This window comes from Haemorhous mexicanus, chromosome 1 (assembly GCF_027477595.1).
Source record: "Haemorhous mexicanus isolate bHaeMex1 chromosome 1, bHaeMex1.pri, whole genome shotgun sequence".
NCBI classification, from domain to species: domain Eukaryota; kingdom Metazoa; phylum Chordata; class Aves; order Passeriformes; family Fringillidae; genus Haemorhous; species Haemorhous mexicanus.
Genome location: NC_082341.1, coordinates 109561214 through 109585120, shown reverse-complemented (window position 1 = coordinate 109585120; position 23907 = coordinate 109561214). Strand labels below are relative to the sequence as shown.

At 41.8% G+C, this 23907-nt stretch overlaps 1 protein-coding gene across 1 annotated transcript in view; it reads left to right on the top strand.

Moving 5' to 3' along the window:
- Window positions 1-460: 460 nt before the first annotated feature.
- The window catches only part of EMILIN2 (elastin microfibril interfacer 2), a 37460-nt gene continuing 14013 nt past the window's right edge, over window positions 461-23907 (top strand). Inside the window, exons 1-4 of the mRNA XM_059858804.1 lie at window positions 461-673; window positions 771-893; window positions 14498-14673; window positions 16427-18361. Coding sequence (XP_059714787.1) covers window positions 546-673; window positions 771-893; window positions 14498-14673; window positions 16427-18361 — 2362 coding nt within the window. The 5' untranslated portion in view covers window positions 461-545. The remainder of the gene's footprint in view (window positions 674-770; window positions 894-14497; window positions 14674-16426; window positions 18362-23907) is intronic.

Here is a 23907-nt window from a genome sequence, read left to right as displayed (position 1 = left end):
CAGCCTCAGCCTCCCCCGCAGACACCGGGAGCTTAGCACGTCCGCACCGGCCCCACCTGAAGAGCCGGTGTCCCCTTCCCCGCGGTTCCTGGCTGCCGTCTGCCCCAGCAGCCCGGCTCCCGGGAGCGGGGGGCTCTTCCAGCGGCCCGGCCCTCTCCTCCCATCAGCTTTCCAGGGGGAAAAACTGTACCGGGGCTGTCGCCGGCCAGCTCGGGCAGGGGCCCGAGAGCGGGGGCTGCTCGAAGGGACCCGGGCGCCACATGGGGCCGGGGGCTGCCGCAGGGCTCCTGCGCGGCCGGGGGCTGCAGCGGGGCGGGGGCCGGGGCCGGGGCCGGGGCTAGGGCTGGCCGGGCGGGCGGAGGGGAGCGGCGCCTTGGCCGGAGGGGGGTGCGGAGCCGCCGTGGAGGGCGGAAACGGGGTGGGGGGATTTGCGTCAGTGAGGGAGCTGAGAGCGGGCGGGACGGACGGAGGGACAGACGGACGGAGGGAGCCGGCGGAGAGGCACCGGCCCGCTGCGCTCGCCCGCCACCGCTGCCCGTCGCCTCATGGAGCTGTTCCCGGGGCCCGCGCCGCCCTCGGGATGGGCTCTGCCGCTCCTCCTCGCCCTGGGCGCCGCCGGGCTCAGCCACGGCACCCCGCACCTGCCGTACTCCCGGCCGGGATCCCGCAGCAAGTGAGTACCGCCCGCCCCGGGGCGCGCTGCGGGACCGGCCGGGCCGGGTGGGCTGCGGAGCCCGGCGTGCCTGACCGACATTGTCCTTCTCCCCCAGGAACTGGTGCGCCTACATAGTGAACAAGAACGTGAGCTGCTCGGTGCTGGACGGGACGGAGAGCTACGTCCAGGCCCAGTACAAGTGCGCCTGGAACCAGTTCCCCTGCGAGCCCACCCTGGTGTAAGTAGCACAAGGAGCGACCTCGGCAGGGAGAGCGCTTGGCCACCCAGTGCCAAGCCCCGGCGGCGAAGCGCAGGGTGGTTCCCGGCACCCCAAAGGCGCAGGGCTGCGGCAGGGGGTGCGGAGCGCCCCGAACAAAGCGCTCGCTCATTGCGGACATCGGGCTGCTGGAGCTAATTGGAGCCAGATTGAGTTGCTGCTCCGTGCTGCCGAGAGGGAGCTGCGCTGGCACACCTCGTCGGCTCGGAGAGGCGTGCAGGCGGGCGGAAAGCACGCGGGCTGCTTTCCATGGGCGGCTTTGCTGGAGCGCTGGCACCAGGACCGCACCTATGCGCTGCTGGGAGCGCACCTGGGCCGGAGCTGTCGGCGCACAGCCGCGCTCAAAACCGGTTTTATTGCTGCTCCGTGGTGCTGGATCGGCGCGTAGAGGGAGAGCCAGGAACGTGAGCCAGCACCTTTACAGTTTGTGTGTCCTTGTCTGTTATCCAGCAAGGGGAGCGGCCAGGGCAGATTTTATGGGGGGGTAATATAAAGTTGCTTGTTTGATTTTAATCTTCGTGTGTGTAATCTGTGGAGTGGCCACCTACATCACGGTGTGCTACAGCAGGCATTAGGGAACAGATGGATCTCAGCCACTGGACAATCACAGGGAAATCTCCTTTCCTCATTTTTCCACTTGAAATGTGTAAATATTACTGCTTTTACTCTAGGCGATACCCACTCTGTGAAACCATTTCAGCATCCCCAAGAAGTCACTGGAAAGACACCCATAGATTATCATAGGCTTAGACTTGGGCTGAGGTGATGATGAGAGTGTTTTACAATAAAGCTGCAGTAACTAGCCTTTGTTTTGACGTGAAACAGTGATGATGAGACAGATACTTCTAGATCCTGGGTACTACTGAAATAGAACTTCAGACACTGATGACGCTGCCACCCTGGGGTCCGTGACAATAGGTGTTGGGTGTTTGGCATTCAAATGTGCTGCGTTCTGTTTGTTTGGGTTGTTATTTTCGTAAAAAACCCAGCTTTTCTCTATATAAACACTAGAATTGGAGGGGAAAAAACAAAGACAGCAGACGGCTGAGTAACACTGTCTTGTGTAACTTCCCTTGTTTCCCTTTGGAGTCTTGAACTGGCCGTTTTGGACTTCTGACTGAGTTTGTGGATGTGTAATGGGGTGTGCCCTCTATCCCGAGAAGTCTCTGTAGTGGAGCTACAGAGGCATGAGGAGGGGTTGAAACTGAGCTCTTTAAACACATAAATCACCAAGCATTAAGATAAGGAATTTCAGAGGCGGTAAATTAGGACTTTCATGGACTATCTGCTAGTAGATAGTGAAGAAAGTGCGAAGGCATTGCTTTTAGCTCAGGAAATTCCTGCACTGAGAGTGTGAGATTATTGGCAGGAGTAACAAGGGGAGGCCCAGCTTGAGCAGGGGGCTGGACTGCATGATCTCCAGAAGTCCCATCCCTTCCAGATTTCTCTGTGGTTCTCTGAAATGGCATTGTCTGCCCTTGTGCTTCTAAACATCTGGAGTTGGCTGCTGTCAGAGAGGGAATGTGGGGCTGAACAGACATTTGGTCTCACCAGATGTGTCCAGTCTCATGGGGTTTTTTGTTCTTTTGAGAATGGAATTAGATGCTTATCATAAGACTTTGTTTCCTCTGTTTGACTTTCTTTGGTGAACATCACTGTTATTTTCTTCATAACCATAATGGGAACTGCAAAACAATTCCTTGTTCTTAACATAAAATATTCCTTATTATTACCATGAAATGTATTTCTTCTGTCACAGCACCAGCTGATTAACACCAAGAGAAGGTGGAATATCAACATCTTGAAATTTTATTTTGTCCAAAACTGTTTATAGGTTGTCATTTTATTTTTGTGTCTGTTGCATATACAATCTCAGTGGCAGAGTAAGAAAGGTGCTAATCCAAAAAGTTTGAAATACATGCCTCAAATCCTGCAAACCCCTAACTTAACTCCTGTGAAAAATATTGTTTAATTCAGAAGGAGTAGCTGCCTGAATAACAAAATGTATTTATATATGTTTGCTAGCTAATGTTCACAAAAATAAGAGAGAGCTGTAAAACAACAAAGAAATGACTGTGAGGACTTTGTGGAAATTATCCTCTTTTTTTCTCCTTTATACACTTGAACAGAGAACTTGACATGAGCTAAATAGCAGATATTCATGGGAATAAAGTACAGTCCCTGTGTAGTCTCCTCTCGACACCCATGGTTTATCTAAGAGCTCATTCAGCTGTAGACAGTGGGGACAGTGAGATCCAAACCAAACAAAGGATTCCTTAACTGTATCATGGATGTGTGTGTTTTATTAGTACTTAAGTACTATTAGGTCTATATTTTAATCTGCTGTTGGTTTATATTAGTTTAAAACCAGATTTAAAGAGCCCATCTAGTGTAGTCTAGGTTATGCATAACAATTACTTAGATTGCAGTGTACAGGGTAGCATTTCACTGCCTTAGACTTGCAGTGTATTCCTGAATTCCATGTGTTCTTTGCAGACAAGAGAGTGTGTGTTGCAAATATGGATAATACTCAGCACTGATTTGTCTTTGATTTTTTTTTTTTTTTTTTAAATAGAGAGATCTGGTGATTAGGCCTAAAATCATATGCATGCATGAACCCATTTTATCTACCCTTTAGGCTCATTAAAATATAATTTGTCTGAAGACAAAAACCCTAAAGCCACCTGTTGGAATGACTACACTTCCGTGATTGTTAACTGTAAATTCACTTTGGCTGCAGAGTGTATATCCTGAGAGGTTAAGTTGAAATGCAGGAAATTATTACACTTCATTGTTTAACTGTTTTATGGGTACTTGGGCTCAATAGTGCATTTCCTTGCTGAAAAGTTGGTGAATATTTGGCTGATTAAGGTGTCAGGGATGAATGGGAGTTGAAGTGTGGCTGCTTAAGAGATAGGAAGAGAGAGAGTAAAAAGAAAGAGCAGAAATGCCCTTTGAAGTATGTTCCCTTTGAAGTGTGAGAGGCTCCTGATTTATTTTTCTTAAAACTGTGACTAGCAAAGGAAAGAGAAACTTTGTTATTAGTGGGTCACTGGGCTGAAAGGTACAGAAATATTAGTGTTTATACTCACTAGAAAGAGCTTGGATGTTTTGAAATTTAATATTGCTTCATAAATAATTGGCCCCTTGCCACTTCTTTTGTCATGAATTTCCATTCCTAGCTTTCTTATGAATGGTTTGGTAACTTAATTAGCAATTACACCAACTTGTTACTAGTAGCATTATCTATTTCTAAAAGAAAAAATGTGTTGCCTTTCTGGTTAGATCCTACACACTCTTTAGGGTTGTGGCTTGTTTGGGACATCCTCTTGTCACCATAGCTGGTTCAGGGTAGGATGCTGTCATAGCAGTTGTTTGTTTTGCCCCTTGTTCTGTAGAGTGTGTGGGTGCACCAGAGGTGCACCAGTTTATGTCCCAGCACTTTTGGGAAAAGCTGCTTCCACTAGTAAGGTTTTGATTTTAAAGTCTGAAGTGAACTGAAGTTGCTGAATGTTTTCTGGGACATTTTCTGGGTTTTTGTCTTTGCTACAGAACTGCAAACAGGACTTTCCCCTACAAGGTCATAAATAATAATAATAATAAAAAAATTATCTTGGTAAGAACCTCTATGCAATCCTCTCATAGCCCCCAGCTAACACCAGAACCAGCTTCCAACTTAGATAAGGTTGCTCAGGGACTTGAAGAAAGGATGTTTTATCAGCTCTCCCAATTCATGTACCAGCCCCCATTAATTATGCTTAAGTGAGTAAAGATATTTGTGTGCTCAGGTCAGGTCATCTGTCTTTAGCTTGTGAGTTGTGAATTTCATGGTTTAATGTAAGCTTCTCATCTTAACACTAATGATACATGTGTACTAAGTAAGGCCATTATTTCATTTAGAAAATGACACAGAAAATGATGAATGAAGCAATAGGTAAATTAGCAAGACTCTCCAAATCTCTCACTGAGCAATATTTTCCAACTTCTTGTCATTTTATACTTTCAAATGATCATAAATAAGCCCAGTCCAAACTAATCACGATTTTATTCATGGCCCAGAAGATTCAAAGCACAAGATTGAAATTACTTTTGAGAATGTTACTGAAAGTTTTCTGCATTCATAAACATCAGAACAAATTACTACTTATGAGCAAAACACTGCTTTTAATCAGCAGCATTCTGCATTTATTAACAATATATTACTGGGTAAAAGTGGAAATTTTATAGCTGAAAACCCTCACGTGAGACATCCAGTTCAAGTTGAATGGCTTCATCCATCTGGCAACCCCAGAATGACCTGGGTGGAGCACATCAGCCCCGGTCTAGGAACATATAGGAAATCCCCATGTAGTTTTCAACCTTCCAACAGTCCCAATGGAGTTTTCTCTGAGAGTGTTCTGTTGCTAGAAATCAAGCATGCAGATCAGTGCCAGAGTGCTCAGCACCAGGCAGGAGCAAACCTCAGATGTACAAGTCAGCACAGATTGAGCCTGTGCTTGCCACTGGCTTCCAGCAATACATATCTCATAAAAAAAACTTTCAGGATGCTCAAAAACCTTGAAGGGAAAGTGAGAGCTGTTTAATGTTTCCCCTCCAAGTATCTATAAAGGTCTTCAGGACTTTCTTTCCAACTTTGTGTATTTTGTATGAAGCAGAATTTCTTTGTACAGGCTCCAGCTAGCTGACTACATAGGGAGGTTAGCCTAGGGGCTTGTGCATTGAAAACAGTAAGGAAACTTAAAAAACTTTAGTCTCCTGGAGTGCTTGTTTGAAAATCTTTGAGATCCTGCTGGGTGTGGTAAGTTTTCCTGGCTGTCTCCCCAAGCCTGAAGTTGTGCATCTCTGTCTCCACACACTGAACGCAGCAGAGTCTTTCTTCTCTGTGAACTGGACAGAGAATTTTCATTTCACACATCATTTGAGTTTGTTGCAATGATGTAAAAAAAAAAAAATATATATCCCATGCTGCTCCTCACTTTACATTAATGTGATAACTCAAAGTTTCATGCTTTTCTGGTTTGAGAAATGTGTGACCTGGAGGTCTGGGGCCTCTTCTGTTAAGCACCAAACTGTTGCCAAAGCAATAAATTTTTATTTGCAGGGAGCTGCTGAGCCATTTAGGTGTATTTCATCATAAATCACCCAAATAATCAAGGAACATTTTGTACCATTAGACAGTGGGCAGTGCCACTTTTACACATTGGGGATATTATGACTCCCATCTGACTTCATTTTTGCATTTGCAACTCATCTTTCCCTTCTGGTTCACTTCTAACTTGGTGTCTTGAAAAGTAACAGCTCCCAAAACAATGCTCTGTTTTATTCTCAAAGTTGGGGTCCCATTTAATCCCACAGGTTAGCTCTTGTCTTCCTGAAAGTATTGTTTTTTGTTTCATCTGGGTATATTTTCAAATAATCTCTCAGCTGCAGCTCTTTCTAGAACATTGTAGAAAACAGCTTATTTTGTGGGCAGAGAAGCAGAAGAGATACTATTGGAGCTCAGTTTTTCAGGCAGCTTTATCAGCAGCAGGGCTCTGCATCCTCACTTCATCTCTCCACTCGTGTAAGGTGAGAAATTTGGTCCCTGCTGCTGGGAGAGGCAGGTGATGACATTATAAACATAGAACCTGTTGCAGAGTTGTTCTTGTTCCATCACTGAGCACATCACATTGCCACTCTACAAAACCTCCCTGAAATCCTTTTGAAAGGGCTGTCTTTTCAGGGTTCTCCTATCCCGTTCTGTTTAAGTGGAATTTTAATAGCTCACTGTTGGTCTGTTACCATGGGTTTGACTGGCATATCAGCAGTGTAAATCCCAAGAATGAAACTGTGCCTTGAGCTTTGCCACAGGCTGTCTCTGGCTCTGAGTTACTGAAATGCATCCCATGTCCTTGTTTTGCTGCTCATAAGAAGAGGATGAATTAATGAAAGGATGATACTCTTAATGTTCATAAATTACCTAGTGATCATTTATGAACATTAAGAGTATTAACATTTTAGACTTCTGTGCATTTCCTGCTGGACTTGAGTGGTCAGCTTTTTGAAAATAAAATCCTTGGCAGCCAAGAGTTAGACAGATAGGCAGGTATTTGTGTGTGTGTGTGTGAAGATATATGTACAACAAGAAGAAATTACTAATATGAGACACGAGGTCATATTTCAGAGTGTGCAGTCCCTTGGTTCTTTCTTCCCACAAAAAAACATTTATCTCCAAAGAGAGAAAATTGTAGTTTGAATCTCGTCTTATTTTGATAGAAGAATTCCAGCTGAGTGGCATAAAATCCATTGTATAAGTAGCAAACAATGGCACTTTTGGAGACTTTGAAATGAAACCATGTGGTGTTGCCTGAGAATAGTTGAATGTTTTTGTCTTCTACCAGTTCCTGTAATCTTCTGTCCTTCTTACTGAAGAAAACACAAACTCTGCAGTAAAATTCAGCCAGATTCTCTCAGATGTATTGAAACAGTGTTCAGTGTTGAAGACAACAAAGTACCAGAGACCAGGCTGTAGTGAGCTGACTGGGGCAGCTTTTTCCCTGGTACCACGAGATGAGATGAAAGTTTTATTTAGGGATAGACAAATACAACTTTTTACTTCCTTGCATGAGGGAGTAATGCAATCACCTGTGCCAGGTCTCTGCCCACTTAGCAATTTCTTCCAGATGGAAGGCCATCTTCTCCCTTCATGCTTTCCAGGTAGCATGAAGCCACCGAGTCAAAATAACCAATGGAAAAAAGTACTGAGTCTCTAAATGCTCATTCCTGTTTTATGAAACATTCAGCAAAATTACAGTGCCTTCATAGTCAGATACTAAAGCACTCTTTGCAGTGACCTGGATGGGTGATTTCTTGGGTTTGTTTACAGCAGGTAATTATGTTCCTGTGGATGCAGAGTGCTTTGACTCATTCCCTTGCTCTCCTTTGGTTTCTTCCCTGTTAATCCTCTCAGTCAGAAGCAGTTTTTTGTTTGGGATTTAGCTCAGAACAGATCTGGTACAAATGTTGACCATGCTATACATGACTGCAGAATTTATTAAGAACTCCCTTGTGGCCCTGTGCAAGCCTGGAGAAGTTGAACCTCCATGGTCATATGCACCAGTGATGCTTGTCATAACTTAGTACTTTCCACAGGAGTGCCTCAAAACTTTGTTTCTCCCAGCACAAAAAATTTTTAAACGCTCTCTTCTTGCTTTTCATTATATATATTTTATTTTGACTATTATGTTATCCAAAGGCCTTTGAGGAACTTCAATCTAGATAGCTCAGAGGGGACCAGGCATTGGACTAGTGTCTAAGGTCGGTGGCATTTTTCTCAAGAAGATGTAATTGGCCAGACTCCTATGCCTGTAAAGACATTTACTGACCTACTTTATATACATTTTGGAAGGAAAAAATGCCAGGTAAAGGAAAATTAGCAGTGTAAAGATAAGACTTGCTTAAGTCCATCTGTAACAAGCAGCTTAATGTCTCTAATGCCAGGTGGAAATGGAAAATTATTTTGGGATGCAATAGGATTCTTTTAAAATAGACTTTTGCTGCATTATATATAATTGGGATTTATTACAGCCTTGATGGCTTGCTGTCACTCAACACCTAGACTTCTGTAGGTTTATCTATTTGTATCAGAACATCTTTTTGCTGCTTGCTATAAATGCCTTAGGATAAATTCTTAGGAGAGGCACATTTTTCTCAGATTAAGCTCATCTGTGGGCTGAAATGCAAGCTATCTGCTGGTGCTGCTGCATAGTGCCAAGGTAATCAAAGAACAAAAAACAAAGGTGGGATTTGCTTCACCCTGACCCAAACTGTCTGCCCTGTATGCAGAGGGGTGATTCTGAGCGTGGAGCTTAGACGTGCAGTGGAGGTGACACAGGTGCAAGTCAGTGCTGTCCAGCACACTCTGTAGGCAGTAGGATGTAAATGATGACTTTAGGGTGAGATGCAGCCCTGCTTTGACTCTGCTGGCTGTGTGGACTGCTGCTGTTGGCCTTCATGGAAATACAGACAACTAAAACCTGTCCTTACCTGCCACGAGGCACCTGAAATCCAGGTGAGTGATGAAACTCACTGTGACAGACAACTGCTAAAATCTACCAAGATTTTGGTGGAACTAGGATTTCTGCCACCATCTGTAGGGAATACAAATAAGCTTGCACATTTGGGAAGCAGGAAACATGGGATCAACTGGTTCTAGTTCAGCGTTTGTGTAGTATAAACAGCCAATAAGGTATATTTTCAGCAGAAGTATTTTCAGCCTACAAAATAAAAAAAAACGTTTGGTCAAAATATGATTGCATTTAATTACGTCTTCTAGGTAGTGTTTTTGGGCAGTGTCTATATGCCTCTTCTGTGCTCCCATTGCAGTGTATTGGAGATTTGGATGTCTATAGGGACAATATAACTATAGTATAACTGTATAAATATAACTACCATATGATGCAACTTACAAAGAATGTGTCTACATGCAATAAAAATGTTAAATAGTGTAGATCTGATATCTTCTATTTTATAAAGACAGAAATTTGCAGGCTGCTGAAGTCATGGGACTTGTTCCAAACGCTACAGAATGTTGGACCAACCTTGAAGCTTTGTGCTCAGAGTAAGCATTTTGTACGCTGCTTGTGTAGAAACATGCTGATTCTGTGGTCCCTTCCTCGCAGTGAGGATGTGGTGGCACTTATCTCATTGCATTTCCCAAAAGGTTGAATGTTAATATCCAGTTACAGAGCTGAGCCATATGTTTTCCCACCAGTTTTGTCCAAATGTTTCTGATTTGTTTTATCGCTATTAGGTGACATTCCAAGTATCAGTGTTAACTGTTTCCTTCTGTGGTTTAGCACCGTGAGAATACTATAGCTCATTCCCCAGTGAAAATGTCCAGCATTTGCAGCAAACATGGGTTTTTAATTAAGCATTTTCCTATGGAAGTACTTCTCTCTCAAAGAAGAGGAATATTTGAGTGCTGTTGTCACCCTGTACATCTTCATTTCAGCTGTGAAACACTTAAGATAATAAAAGTGGAGGTTTGTATTTGTGTTCTGGGTGTGTTTTCTCATTTGATCAGCATGTTGACTTCATGGCGAAGGTAGAAGGCGTGGGTAGTTACAAGCCTGTTTTGGAAAAACTCCTAAAACTCAGCTCTTCTTATGTTCTCTGTTGCAATGAAAGATTAGAGACAGTTGATATTTAACCTTTATTCATGCCTTATAAAAGAATTATTTCAGTATTTATCTCAATTCATCAAGAGATTATGACCATCATCTTGAACTTGAAGTCCATGGGAGAATGGAGTGACTAGGCACAGTAAATGCTGTTGTGTTATATGCAACTTCTAACCACATAAGAAATTACTGTTTTTTAAAATAGTTTTCAAGAATACTTGTAAAAGTAATTGTGTTTATTAACACTTATTTGAATAGCAGAAATCCAAGTCAACCAGAGGAAGATTTGATGTTTTACTGGTTTTGAATTGCATTGCAGCATATAAAGGTGTCAAAGTGGAGCCTCAGTTTTTAAGATACTTAGGAAACTTTTGTGGACCCTTTTGACAAAATTGCCTCACTAGATAACTCTGTAAAGATTCACACCTGCCAGATAAACAGTGAGAAACCTGATGTTACATTCCAACCATGTATCTTTATAGGGAAGGAACATTTTGTCTGGCTGGCTACCTTGAGTACATTTTATGTGTTTTGTATGTTTGTGATTGTGTATATTAAGTTTGCTCTGACTGTGAGTGAGTAGTTGGATTCAGAATACTGCAGATTTAAATAAAGACATGCTTTAATTTGTACATTGTGATAGTTCCCAGTCTTGTGTCTTTCACATGCATTGAATCACAACTTAGGGATGCGGTCCCTGGGAGTAAATTATGGTTTGTTTTGTTAGAATTGTAACCAACAACATAATTTTATTCAGTGCTGTTAGACTGCTATATCCTAGCAAAACCTTGGAAGTCTCCAACTCCTCCACTGAAATTCACTGAGTGAGCAAAGTTCTGACTTTAAAAAGCATTTGTATAATTGAGAAATCCCTGGGGCTGGGTGCATGCTGGTGGCTGTCATCTGTCAGTGCAGCTGGATGGTGCTGTCACAGTGACACTGCTCCTTGCAACTTGCACAGCAGTTGGGCTTGAAGAACGTCATTGGTGGAGAAGCTGTAGCAGTGAAACTTTGATTTTTAAGAAATGTTTATGTGATTGTATTCAAATTGGAGAAGTGCTAGTGTAAGTTCCTGTTTCCTAGCCTTACATGTCTAGTATTCCTGGGGGATATGGGAGTAGCTGTGTGATTCATTCAGCTGGACTGGCAGTATAGAGAAGTAGTTCTTAGTAAGTAAATCCCAGCTGAATTTTTGAGCCATCCATGAGTATAGCTGTCTTCTAATCACAGTTCACAGTGTGAATATGAAAGCTGTTCTAGACCCAGATTTTGAAATGTTCTGTTTCTAGCTTATTTTGGCTCTAGGAGAATTGTGATGTAGGATTCAGGTTAATCTGTATTTGATGTACCATATCTGAAAACAAAACAGTTCCGATTTGTGTTGTTTCAAACTTGAAAGAATTTTTTAGAAGTGGACTGTTTTTCAAAAATTTTTAAAATTAAATCGTATTTAAGCATTTGATGCCTATTAGGATCAGGAAGCTATAAAACACAGAAGAGGGAGAATGTCAGACATGCCTGGTTTTTATTTTTAAGATGGAGTTTAGGAAAGTTTTTAATTTTTGACATTGGAAAAATATTACGTTTGATTTCTTTTTATTTGTTTATATTCTTCTTTTGTGTTTGGTTGTTTCTTAATATTTTTCTGACTGTTGAAGCCATCTGAAAGTGTCTATATTGATGAATATGACAACAGAGAAGGTGTTAAAAGAGAAAATTGTCAGAAATGTGATGGAAAATCCTCCCCATGTAGTTTGAGTGAAGAAGAGCACAATTTGCATATAAGTAATTCTTACTCATTTTATAAAATTAGTTTCAGCTGTATTCTTAAAACTTTGCTGGGAAAAAATAGAAATTTGGCATTTGAAAATAACCAAAATACTGTATTTTTCAGGAAGGGGTTTGGCCCTGAAAGTAAAAAGAGGAACACACACCAAGCTAGGAGCAGTTAAGTGTTTTATGGAAATCATACAGAAGTATGTACAACCATTTCCGGCATGGGAAAACTGATCTGGAAGTTCAGAGCTTGCATTTCAGTAATGTGGTGGTTGTGAGAGAGGTTGTAATGACTTTCAAAACCACTTCAAAACACTAAAGTATCTAGCTAATCCTGTTTCTCCTGACTCTGGCAGCTAGCTGGAAGGAAAGGATTCAAACCCAAATTATCTACAGAAGATGTGGTTTGATACTTTAGATAAGGGAGAAAGAGAAGGAAGTTCCTGGGTGGCCGGGATATTGTTCTCCCCTGTGGTGCCCTCTACATTGCACTCTTCTATTTAATTTTTAAAGCACTTTACCATTGGGATTTCTGTACTTTGTAAACAGGATTCAGCAGATGTTTAAGTGAAAACTGTAGAAGAAATGATGAGCTGGAGTGAGGTCTACAGCTGTTTCATATATGGTGTTCAGAAGGTATAAAAGGATTGGAAACCCTCCCTGAGTTTGCACGCTCCAAGTCAGAGTCTGAAAAGCTGACAGGCACAGCAAACCACTGCAGTTATGAGCAGCTCATAGACAGAAATACAGCACAGACTGACCCTGCCTTCCTATGCAGATCCACAGAAGAACGGAATCCAGTGAGGCTTAGTTGTACAAACTACTCTTGGCCCAGAAATACTTGGAAAAAATATGATTGTCTCTAGTGAAAGTAGCTTTTATCCCTTAAATGAGAAGTCATAGATCAAATAACAATGCAAAACAACACCGAGTATTGCCCAAGTGCAGAAATTAGTCAGTGTTGTGGCAGAATTGGGAAAGATACATTTGGAAAAGAAACAAATTCATAATTAGTAGTTAATATTTTAAGCACACCATCACAAGTTTGTTAACTAGCTTGCCAGAAAGGGACAGCAAATGGCTGTCAGATGGGGGACATTATATTAAGATTGTGTATCTGACATATGCTGAATAAAACTGAATAAAATTTCAGCAACTATTTGCATGCATGGCAGGAAAAGCTTTGAAGAGTAACAGTAAGCTCCCTCTTAATCTGTGACTTTCAATAGGAAATGTTTCACAGTGTGTAAGATTTACTTATTTCCATTTCATAGCTGATTACTGAATTGGTTTTGTTTTTTTTTTTTTTTTTTGACCAGTTAGGAATTTTGGATGTTAATAGCATGCCATGTTCAGTGAAATAGGTGACTTTTGTGTGATACCATGGCTGCTTCTGATGCTGTTTTGTCCTGTGTTCTCTCTGTCCCAGGATACACTCCCTGTGAGCCCAGCCAGGCTATGGCTGAAACCTCTTACAGAGCTCCTGTAGATTCCTTTGCTGCTGTCCTGCATTTATTCTGCTGGTATTACTGTTTAGGGACACCTCAGCTGTGAAATGAGCCTGCAAACTGTTCTAATCTGAAATAATCTGAAGGACAAAAAATGTGAAAAAGCCTTAGGGAAATTGGTAGTATGATGCTAGTTTAACTGAGAGAAAGGAATTAACAGGAGAAATCTGGATGACTTACTGTTTCTGTGTGTTCCAAGAATACCATTTTATAGAGCTCAGGTGGCAAACCCCTGTTTTACTCATTTGCTTCGTGTCTCAATCCGAAATGAGCTGTACCTTAAATTGATTTAGTTTTTATCCAATAGCATGGGCTCTGCTTATGCTCTGCTGGGATTCCACAGTGTCTGACTGCAGCTGAACACGTGGGATGTGTTTCAAGGGAAGCTAGGGAAGAAGTTTATCCTTAAAGAAAGTTGCACAGCCAGAATTACTTTGTCATTTATTAACTTTTGAGTGGTTAATCAGGGAAGCTCAAGGTTGTATGTACATAATGGGTGTATAGGTTTGTCTGCCAGACCCTCTTCAACTTAACTGATGAAGTAGGAAAGAGTTTGTTGTAGTGTTTCATCTGATTCCTTCTTTCGTGTCCTTGTCTGACTCACACTTCTAGCATTTTGTCCTTCTCTGGAATATCCCTCCCAGCTTTGACTGTGCTATATATATGGGTTCTGAGGAATGGTTTAAGTGGAGACTGTGGAAATACAAATGGGGCAAAGCAGGCAGAAGCATTTTTTGATGTTCAGAAGAGCCCTGGGGGTGAGGGTTCCAATGAAAAGTTAGAGGAAAAACATTTTGAATTTGTAGTCTAAGGCACTGGTGGTCATGGGCACTGTCAATGGTGTCTGATGAGTTGTACCTTCACTTACCACACCATTTTATCCCTCTGCTCATACATGAAACCCCTATTCCATGGCTCCCTATCATGACTGTGTTGAGAGGAGACAGCTTTAAAACCTAGACAGCAACATTTGTTCATTTGATGTTTAAAGCAGAAAATGAATAATAGCTGTAAGTATTTGATTTTCCTTATAAAAAGTCCCCAAACCTATTTTAACTTTAACTTTAATCTAACTAGTAGCTTAGGTTATGTGTGTTTAAAATGCTCTCTGCTTTGGCAGATACCGAACGAGTTTCAGACCTCGGTACGCAGTTGCATATAAGACAGTGACAGAGCTGGAATGGAGATGTTGTCCTGGCTACAAAGGGGAGGACTGCAGGGAAGGACCTGCAGAAAAGCCAAACACTCCTCGTCGTCCCACAACACCAGTGAGAGCTGCCGTGAAGAAAGGCACAGGTAACTTTTTGTCTGAATTTTGGTATGCACAGCCATGTCTGGTTTCTTGTTTGTCTTCTAAGGATAAGAATCATTATGGTTACTACTGAACTCAACTGCTGGCAGGTACAAAAGCCATGTGAAAGATTCTGTGCAGTGGGGAAATAATAGCCAGGCAATAGCAGTCCTGATACAGAGAATTTCCTGAAGAGTAACAGAGGAAGGGGCTGGCTGGAAATGCCAGCTGGCTACTCATGGTTCCAGAAAACCTTTGGGTTAAGACTGTGGGCTTTGTAAGAATTTACAGCAGGTTTTTTTTGTGGTTTCTCCAATGCTCAGGAAAAAAATAAAAGAATATTACTAAAACAGAAAAAACCCCTTATACTAATTTTGATGATAAAAAATCAAGGTGGTTTTGCATAGGGTTCCTTGCAGTTTCACAATGTGTTGTTTGAGACTGTAAAGATTTCACAGAGTCACATTAGATTATGTACCTTAATAATGAGGAGTAAGGGAATAAGAGTGGATAAGCTTCTACTTCCGAAAAAATATTTTAAAGAATGAATGATGTTTGTTTGTGTAAGATACTGTCTTCTGAAAGGGCAGGAAGGAATGCTGTTACTGCCATATTATGCCTTTTCTCCATTAAGAAAAAAATGATAAACAGATGTTTCCTTCTGAAGGACTTTTTCCAACATAATTGGAGATTAGTGTCACATATAGCACTTAGTCAGATTTCCACATGTGTTTTCTGTGTGGTGGAACGTATTGGATGACTGAATACATGGTTTCAAACTCATAGATTATATACCTGCTTTAAAAATGAGCTTTTTGAGTATTTTGTTAGCTGACCTAAAATATTAATTCCAAAAGATGATAATAAAACATGGTGATATCTGTATCCCTCTCCTCTCTTCTAGGCAAAATTAAAAATCACTTTTGTATTTTCCTGCAGTTTATCCTTTCTTGACCTCTGATAATGTTTTTTTTTCTGGGTTTTTGTTCTGGATTTTCTGCAGTTGTTACACATTTTGTGTGAAACTAAACATCCAGATTTGTACATGGCTTTGTAAATGAGGTCCTACTAATGACGAGATTCAGATTCATTAATTGATTTAATGATAGATTACAGCTATAAGTCTTCTCTTTCTGATTTTCATTCAATGATGATAACTTATTTTAATCTAACAGTTTTGAATGTGTAAATTTTACACTTTTATACATGTTTTTATTGCCTACTTAAATATATGCCAAATAATTAGGTATTTGTGAAGCAAGTGTGATAACTGGAGTGTCTTGCAGAGCCCCATGTCATATATAGGATGTATATTTGGCTCCCTGATCAGTAAAACACGGAGGCACAAATCCACTTCAGGCACATAAATGACAGCCACTGAAGCTTTCAGTGGGGATTCAGGGGCAAGTTATTGTTATAGGAGGAGCAGTGGTTCTAAAGTGATGTGTATGGACCTGTATTGGTCTGTTGTATATGCCATAGCTTAGATCCATTGCTGAACAGGAAGGGTGGTTGCCAGTTTCTTTATGGCCGCTGTATCTTGGCAGGAGTTGGTCACTGTGCTAAAACTTGTAGTTCTGAGGGTTTTGATAACATATTAATTATAAACTACTGAAAATAAGAACAGAAAAGACAACAAGTATTAGGCAGTTTAAACCATTATTTCATTTTAAAGAAAAATGAAGTCAACTGCAGCTTATTAAAACAGGTACCACTGGAAATATTTACATCCACATTTTGTTATTTTCTGGGAAACAGATGCAGAACCAACAGGAGCGCCAGAGCCTCCTCCATATGAGAAGAGAATGCAGTTTCTTGAGGATGAATTGTTTAGACTGACACGGTCTGTGATTGAACTCCAGTCCTCTGTGGCAGGTGTGAATGAAAACCTGAAGCTGACTGTACAAGAAGATGCTAGCAAGATGTTGGTCACTTGGCTGAACAACCTTTACGACCGCCCGGAGCCTGACAGCGCAGTTGGTGGTGAAACAGACACTATTCAGCTGCCAGGACTCCTCAGCAATAAAGATCAAAAAGACCCTTTTATTGATTTTGAAATGGAAGATATAAAAGCTGAGCTAGCTGAGGTCAAAGAAGCCTTGAAGATGAGGAATGATGAGCTGGAGGAGCTGAATGGAAAAGTAAAAGGCTATGAAGGACAATTAAAACGACTGCAGGAGGCAGCACAAGGACCTACAATAACAATGCCCCGTGACAATGTATATCAGGACTATATAGACTCAAAATTTGAGTCCCTCAGGCAAGAAATAATAGAAGGATTTGAGAAGAAAATGGCAGATCTGAAGAACTCCTGTGACTATAAACTAGAGGATATTCAGCAGCAGTACGACGACAGTGAAAATAACTGTGTAGGGATAATCGATGTTATAAGAGGAAAAGAGAATGACTTGAGGAAAGAAATAGATACTCTCCGCACTCAGATCCCATCAAACAACTCCACTTGTTGCAAGAAGGGTGAGGGCAATGACTTTGACCAACAGATGAAAGATTTAGATAAGAAGATTGACAGAATTGTGGAAGCACAGAGGATCTTGAATGTCAGAATAGATAATGAAATCATTCGATTGTCGACTCCAGATCTAGCAGACGTGTTGGGTGAGAGGCTGGAGGAGCTGGATGCAAGGATGAATATTACAGAACGAAATGCTGAAGAGCACTGTTTTTACGTTGAGGAGACTCTCCGTGGTGCCATCGCTGCTGAGGTGGATGAACTGAGAGATTTGTTTGACCAAAAGCTGCGGGCGCTGGAGGTCAGGCTAGGCGGGACTATTTTGGAGATTGCCAACAGCACGGACCCGGATGGAATGTTTGTTAATCCTGGGCCTATCTTGCCCAGCGAGGCAGGATTTGCAAATGAGCAGTTTACAGCAGAGATGAATTTCGTGAAGGACAAGCTGCTGTCGCTCGAACAGCTCTGTGGGCAGAAATGTCAGTCTGCACCGCGAGGTACGCAGGACCTTCAGAAACAGCTGGAAGATTGTAACGACAAGTACAATCACTTGCTTTTGAAAACAGAGAATAATTCCGTTATCCTGAGGTCTCTAAATAGCTCTCTTAATGAGAAACTCAACTTAATTAAGGGTAACCAACGTGACATCCAGAAAATGCAGAGAGACGTCCGTGTATTCCGATACAATCTAAATGCCATCGATAAAGATATGAAAAATCTTCAGGATGGCCTGAGTAGCTGCAGGGAGCAGCTTCTGGGTGTCAATTCAACATGCAGAAAAACACAAAGAGGTGTCTTCCGAAAAATTGATCAAATGCAGAGGACATTTGCAAATCAAACTGCTCATTCCAGTGAGAATTGTTGTGGTGAAGTGAAGGACAGACTAGAACAATTGAATGACCATGTCCTGAATGATCTTAGCAAGTGCAAAGAAAAGACCCAAGGGGTCCAGGCGGGTGTTTCAGATGTTGAGAACAGAGTCTCACATATTGAAAAAGTCTGTGGCAAGCTGGACTCTGTTTCAGACAGCTTGCAGAATATAAAAGAGGGTCTGAATAAGCACGTGAGCAGCTTATGGAACTGCATCCGTGAAATGAATGGAACTATAGCATCTCATTCCACTGATATTTCTGGCCTCAAAAACTCTGTCCAACAGTTTCATAGTCAGGTTTCCAAAATCACCACAGACATTGAAGGCGTGCTGAAATCTCAGCCTGACACAAGTAAGTTTCTTGCTTTTTTTTTTCACTTTTTGCTTGTTTGTTTGTTTTTCAACTGGCTTTCCTTTCTGAAACTGTTAGAAAAGAACTAAACAAGGGAGGAAAAACTAAATATTAAACTAAATATTACACAATTCCTACTTTATTTTCGCAGTGACTAATTTTGGCTCTTTGCTGCAGAACACCAGAGAGTACTTTGAGTGCTTTTAAAAGTGTCCTCCAAAAAAAAAAAAAAAAGAAGTCTTATGTTTTTATGTTTACTTTGAGCTAGAATAAAGACAGTGGGAAAAGCAGTGTTTTCGAATAGTGATTTTAAAGTGAGGTTTTTTTAATAAGTGTCTGTGTTACGCTAATTGATTTGATTTTATTTTTTGTTTTGTTTTATTTTGTTGTTGAAGATTATTCTGTATTCCTCAGGGAAAATTGAAAAGCAAGCACAGAAAAATGAAGTCAAATTAATTCAAATTTATGATAAGAAAGATTTCTTCTTTGTTGTGTTCTTAGCATGAGTTTATGCCTGTAATTCAGCACCAACTCTTTGATCTAGAAGTTTCACAAATGAACTCTGGCATATCTTGGCATGGCAATGTAAGACTTCTGCTTCATAGCTCTCCCAGAAGCTTGCATTCCCACAAGGTCGTTGGCAGTACTTGGCACATTCCAGCTGGCAATGTTTTAGCACCTCAGCTAGGTCTGTTGATAGTCCAGCATGTTGGTGCAAATCTACCTGCACTTTGTTTAAAGTTTGCATTAGAGCAGCTGAGAGGCTGGGGCACATTCCCTTTGGCTCTGAACGCTGGGAAATGGTAACCTCAGCGTGCTGGTGAGCCGTGCCATGAAGGGTTAGAGACCTTGCCAAAAGCCACGCAGTTCCCTCTGCAGTTCTTGCTCCAAGTTCCAGCAGTGGGTTGTTTTCCTGAGAGCTGAAGTTTACAGAAGGAAGCTGAGTTCCTGTTTTCCTGTTTCTCCTAGCGTGACGCAAAATCATAGGAATTGGAGACTGTTTTGAATCTGCACTCTGCAGTTGGTTGATGCTTCTGGTTTTAATTCTGTGCACGTATGAGATGAATAAGAGGCCAGTTTCTGTGACTGGGTAAAATGAGAAGAGGTGCTGAGGGAAGAGCCTGTGCACTGTTGCAGCTGATGGTGGCTGGGAGAGATCAGATGTGAGATTCTTGAGTGTTCTTTCTAGAATGGCCAAGTTGTGCCTCATGGTGGGAAGGATATCCTTCTCATCCCAAGGCAGAGACTTGAAAACCTGTGATAGATGTGTTTCTTTTGTTTAATTGTTTAAAACCAAATGTAGAGCGTACTTGACACAAAAGTCCTTCTGAGATGAGAGGCTTTTGTGTAAAATAAAAAAAATATATTTCTCCTAACTTTAAAGGAGGAAGTGGAGTGAAGAAGGACTGTAAATTTCAGATAATTCTTTTGCTGTAATTTTGGCTTAAATTCAAAAGGGTTAGGACCTTTATCCCTTGATCTTGCAGAAGCATCCCAGTCTCCATTAAAATGGAACATGATGTATCTGCGTAATCCTGTTTCTCATCCATCTTCCCCAAAATTAACTAGCACTAGGGACCAGCATTGGAGAAAGGTCCAAGATACATACAAGTAGTAATCTTTCTTCTGCTGTTTGAAGCAGGTGTTCAGGCGACCTCATGGGTTGCATTTATCAGCCCCTGTTTCAGTGTATTAAAGCATTAAAAGCCTCTGCACACCTGGGTTTCCATAAAATAACACTTTTTCAGGGCAGACCCCTCCATCCACCACTGGGTGTTAAAAGCCTGTGGAAGGATGCTGCTGCTGGGTCTGGGGTGCAGGCACTCTGAGCATCCCTTGCTGCTCTGGGGTGCCTCTGGCCTCTGAAGGATTCACGAAGCACACACTGCAGTTCCCAAACGTTTCCAATTACAATAACACTGTCTGGCGCAGCAGCCTAAGTAAGTTTTGATGGCAGGAGTTGCAGAAAGATTTTGGCAGAAGAGCCTTTTTTGGAAGTGATTTTGGGAACCCTGTTACGTGAGTTGGGGTATGGCTTTAACTATTTTTACATTTGTGATCTACAGCCTTGTCTGCTGTACCAATATTATTTGACAGGAAGACCTGAACTTGGATCAGTGGAGAGTTTCTTGTGCACAATTTGCCAGCATATCGTAGCATTCAAATGATGTCATTTGACTTCAGAGGGGCCGAAACAGAAACAAGTTGTTGCTAATAAAGTTGTTGAGGGCAGTAAGGCAAGGATGTGTTCAAGAAATAAAACATAAAATCTTACCAAGCAGTGTAAGCCCAGCAAAGTCAAATCACCCTCATCTTAAAAATATGGCTGTATTATCTTCCAGATTTTTTATTCTGGGGTTTCAAGTGCCTCAATCCAAACTAACAAGCCAGCTTAGCAAATGACTGTGCATCAGCTACAAACCCAGAGACTAGAAATGTGTTTAATTTGTTTTAATTCCTGGCGAAGGTAGTGAAATGTCCTGCAGCACACAAGGCAGTGGTGACAGCAGGCAGTGGTCTGCTCTAAGCATTCAGGGAACCATGCATGCTGTGCTCTCCAAGGTGAAATGATCCAGCAGCTTCCCATCCACATTAAATGGTGCCTTCCCCCAGCTCCATATCTCATAGCCTAAGTTGTTCTCTTTGCACTCTGTTCCTTTCTGTGGGTATGTTTGCTCTTCACATGGCATGAAGCTGAGAGCCATGCTAAAGTTGGTGGTCTCTATTAACGTATTGCCTCTTTGTATCCATGAAGTTTTCCAGGAATCAAAAGTGGGGTCTTGCAGCCAGATACTGTGCTGGGAGTGCAGTTTGCTTTGGTTACAGGTATTTGACCTGACCTGCAATTCCTGTGGTAGTTGTCTGTGTAGCAGAGTTCTGAAACCAACAGCAAAATGTTGTCTGATGAAGTGGTCTAAGAAACCAAATGTGTGCTCTGCATTACAGCATGGATAAAATGCAACATAAAATTTTTAATGCTCTAGTGTGAATTGTCATGCAGTCAGCTCCTCTGGGCTCCCTGTGAGCTTGTGCACAATGCTGCTTTCTAACAGAACTGAAAAATCCCCTTGGTGTCTATAACAAAATTCAAGTGAGGTCTTTTGGGCTTTTTGTGAGAGCAGTCACAGATTCCTTTAATCTCTAGTTAGCTTAATGCACTTCATTTCTGTGTGTTTTGGGGGCTGAGGAGAGCACCAGAAGATGCTGGTATGTGATGTGGTAACCACGTTGTCACTCACAACAGTGGTGACAAGCAGAGCAGCAAGAATGCTGCTGCTGAGAACAGTGTTCCTAGCTGTGTAATGATCTCAGCTCTGTCCTTGCCTTCCCAGATAGATGGGAGGATGATGGGAAGATTGTGTTCATGGCCTGCTCAGCAAAGTTCAAGCAGATCTCTACTTACACATATCTAATTGCTTCCACTTGAAGTTGAGCTTTAGGCCAGTGATTCTGGATTTAGTGTAATGGAGATGGGACAATTCTGAATATTGCAGCATTCGTGTTGCATGCAAGGAAGCAGTTTGCTCGGGATATGGGATTTCAGCAGTTGATCGTTAATTAAAGGTTTAGAAAGGCAAGCAGAGAAATGTATTCGTTTTCTCAGTGTCATCCCAAATAATTGTCTTATGGAGGCTTAGCATAATTGACTCAAGAAATGACAAGTACATGCATCCCAAGGTAAAGTACTTTGTCAATTTGTTTTTTCAGTGAGGTTAATCTGAAGATTTTAGTTGAAGGTCTAAATCAATGCTTCTGTGGGCAGAAGTTGTCTTTCAAAGCAAATAATTCTGTTAAAAATTCACTTTGGTACTCTCAGAATTTTTTTAATTTTTTTTTTAATTTTTTTTCAATTTTAAGTTTTTTATGAAAATAGTTTTAACCTGTATAAAGCAAACATTTCACTGTTTAGGCCTCTGCCCTTGTGGACAGAGTTACTGAGTGAGCTTCAGCCCAGCTTTGTGGTGCATTGCCTGTATGAGTTTCAGTTCTCCTGATGGTTGAAAGTCAGCCAGCAAAGATCAGGGAGGTTTTTTTCCTAGCAGCCATATCTAGCAAATGAATGCAGGTGGTGTGAGACTATGACTTCAGACGGCCTCCCAGTACTCCTAAAGGCTTATGTAGGCTTTTATGAGGCTGAAAACAAGAAATGAAATTCACAAGGGTAAAGTGCAGGTGTCGAGTAGTCACAGAACAGCACGTGGGTTGCCAGTGATGCTGTCTGGACTCCAGCCACGTGTTGGAGGCAATACCTGCACAAGTTTGTTGTAAGCTCTTCCCCAGATGAGCAGAGTAAGGCTCTCCTGGGCTCCCCAGACACACACCAGAGCCTGGGGAAGCCTCACACCACATCTGCTGCTTGGCACAGCCAGATGGGTTAGCCCTAGCTGCTGGTGAATTTGCCTAGGCTGATTTTGGGCTGTACTGAATTCAAGTGTTTCATTGTGAGCACCACTCAGACAGGTGGTCTCTGCTGGGGACCTTGGCAAGCATGTCTGGTATGTGACAAGTTGCATCAGATAAATTTTTAATGGGATGTTTGCCCCATTTCCACCGAAACTCACATCTATCCCTGCACCTAAAGACGTGTTTTAGTCTCCAAATGCAACCAAAGTAACCTATGCTGAAGTTTAATTTAGCATGAAATTGTTTATTCTGTGTAAAAGCTGTCATTGCATCTGCTAAAATCTGAAATTAACACATTTGTAAATTTCTGTTCTTAGTGTAAATGTAATCCAGCTTTACACTTGGGAGGGCATGGCATCTAGGACTTCATTTTTATGAATAAACCAGAATTCCTATAAAGGCCTTAGAACTTGACCAGATACATGAATGGAACCATGTCAGTGCTGTTCAACCCTGATGTCATATGGGCTGGCTGCCCCAGTGGAAAAGTTTTTTAATGGGTATCTCTTCGATTTAAACAATAAAGAATTTTCTGGTAGATTATATCTTTGAGTTCTGCCTTTATTGTCAGAAAATATTAGTCATGGAAGTACTAGGATGCTTAAGTTTGTTGCTTTTTAAAGTAAGGGAAAAAGGTTCTTAAGTCGTGTTTATTTACTGATGTCTTTTGCTGTGGATAATTTTCTTTATGGTTGTGCTAGAGGAACAGCCTTGTGCTAGGAGTTGTGGGAGTAGAGAGTTGAAAGCAAGTGCAGTGGGTGTGAGGGGCTGAGGAGAACAGAAGTGAGAGGGGAGAGAGAGGGAACACGCTCTGGAATGAAGGTTCTGCTGGGAACAAATGTGATACTCCTCCTGTTTGGTGCAGAAAAGCCAGGCTGGTGTAACAATTGAATGAATATTCATAGGTTATCTGATTGCTGCTTGTCCTGTCTCCAGGCTGTCTTCATTCCTTTCCCTGTGCCAACCAGGCTGTAAAGAGTGGAGTCTGTGGTACTTCAGGAGTGGAACGGCGTTTAGCCAGTGCAGTCTTGGGTGCAGGGGGCAGGTGGCTCCAACTGAGTCCTGTTTTATTTTGAAGTATTTATTATGCAAAGCCATGCAAGGTGATGTTCTATTTTAGGCAAATAATTTTGTATTTTTCC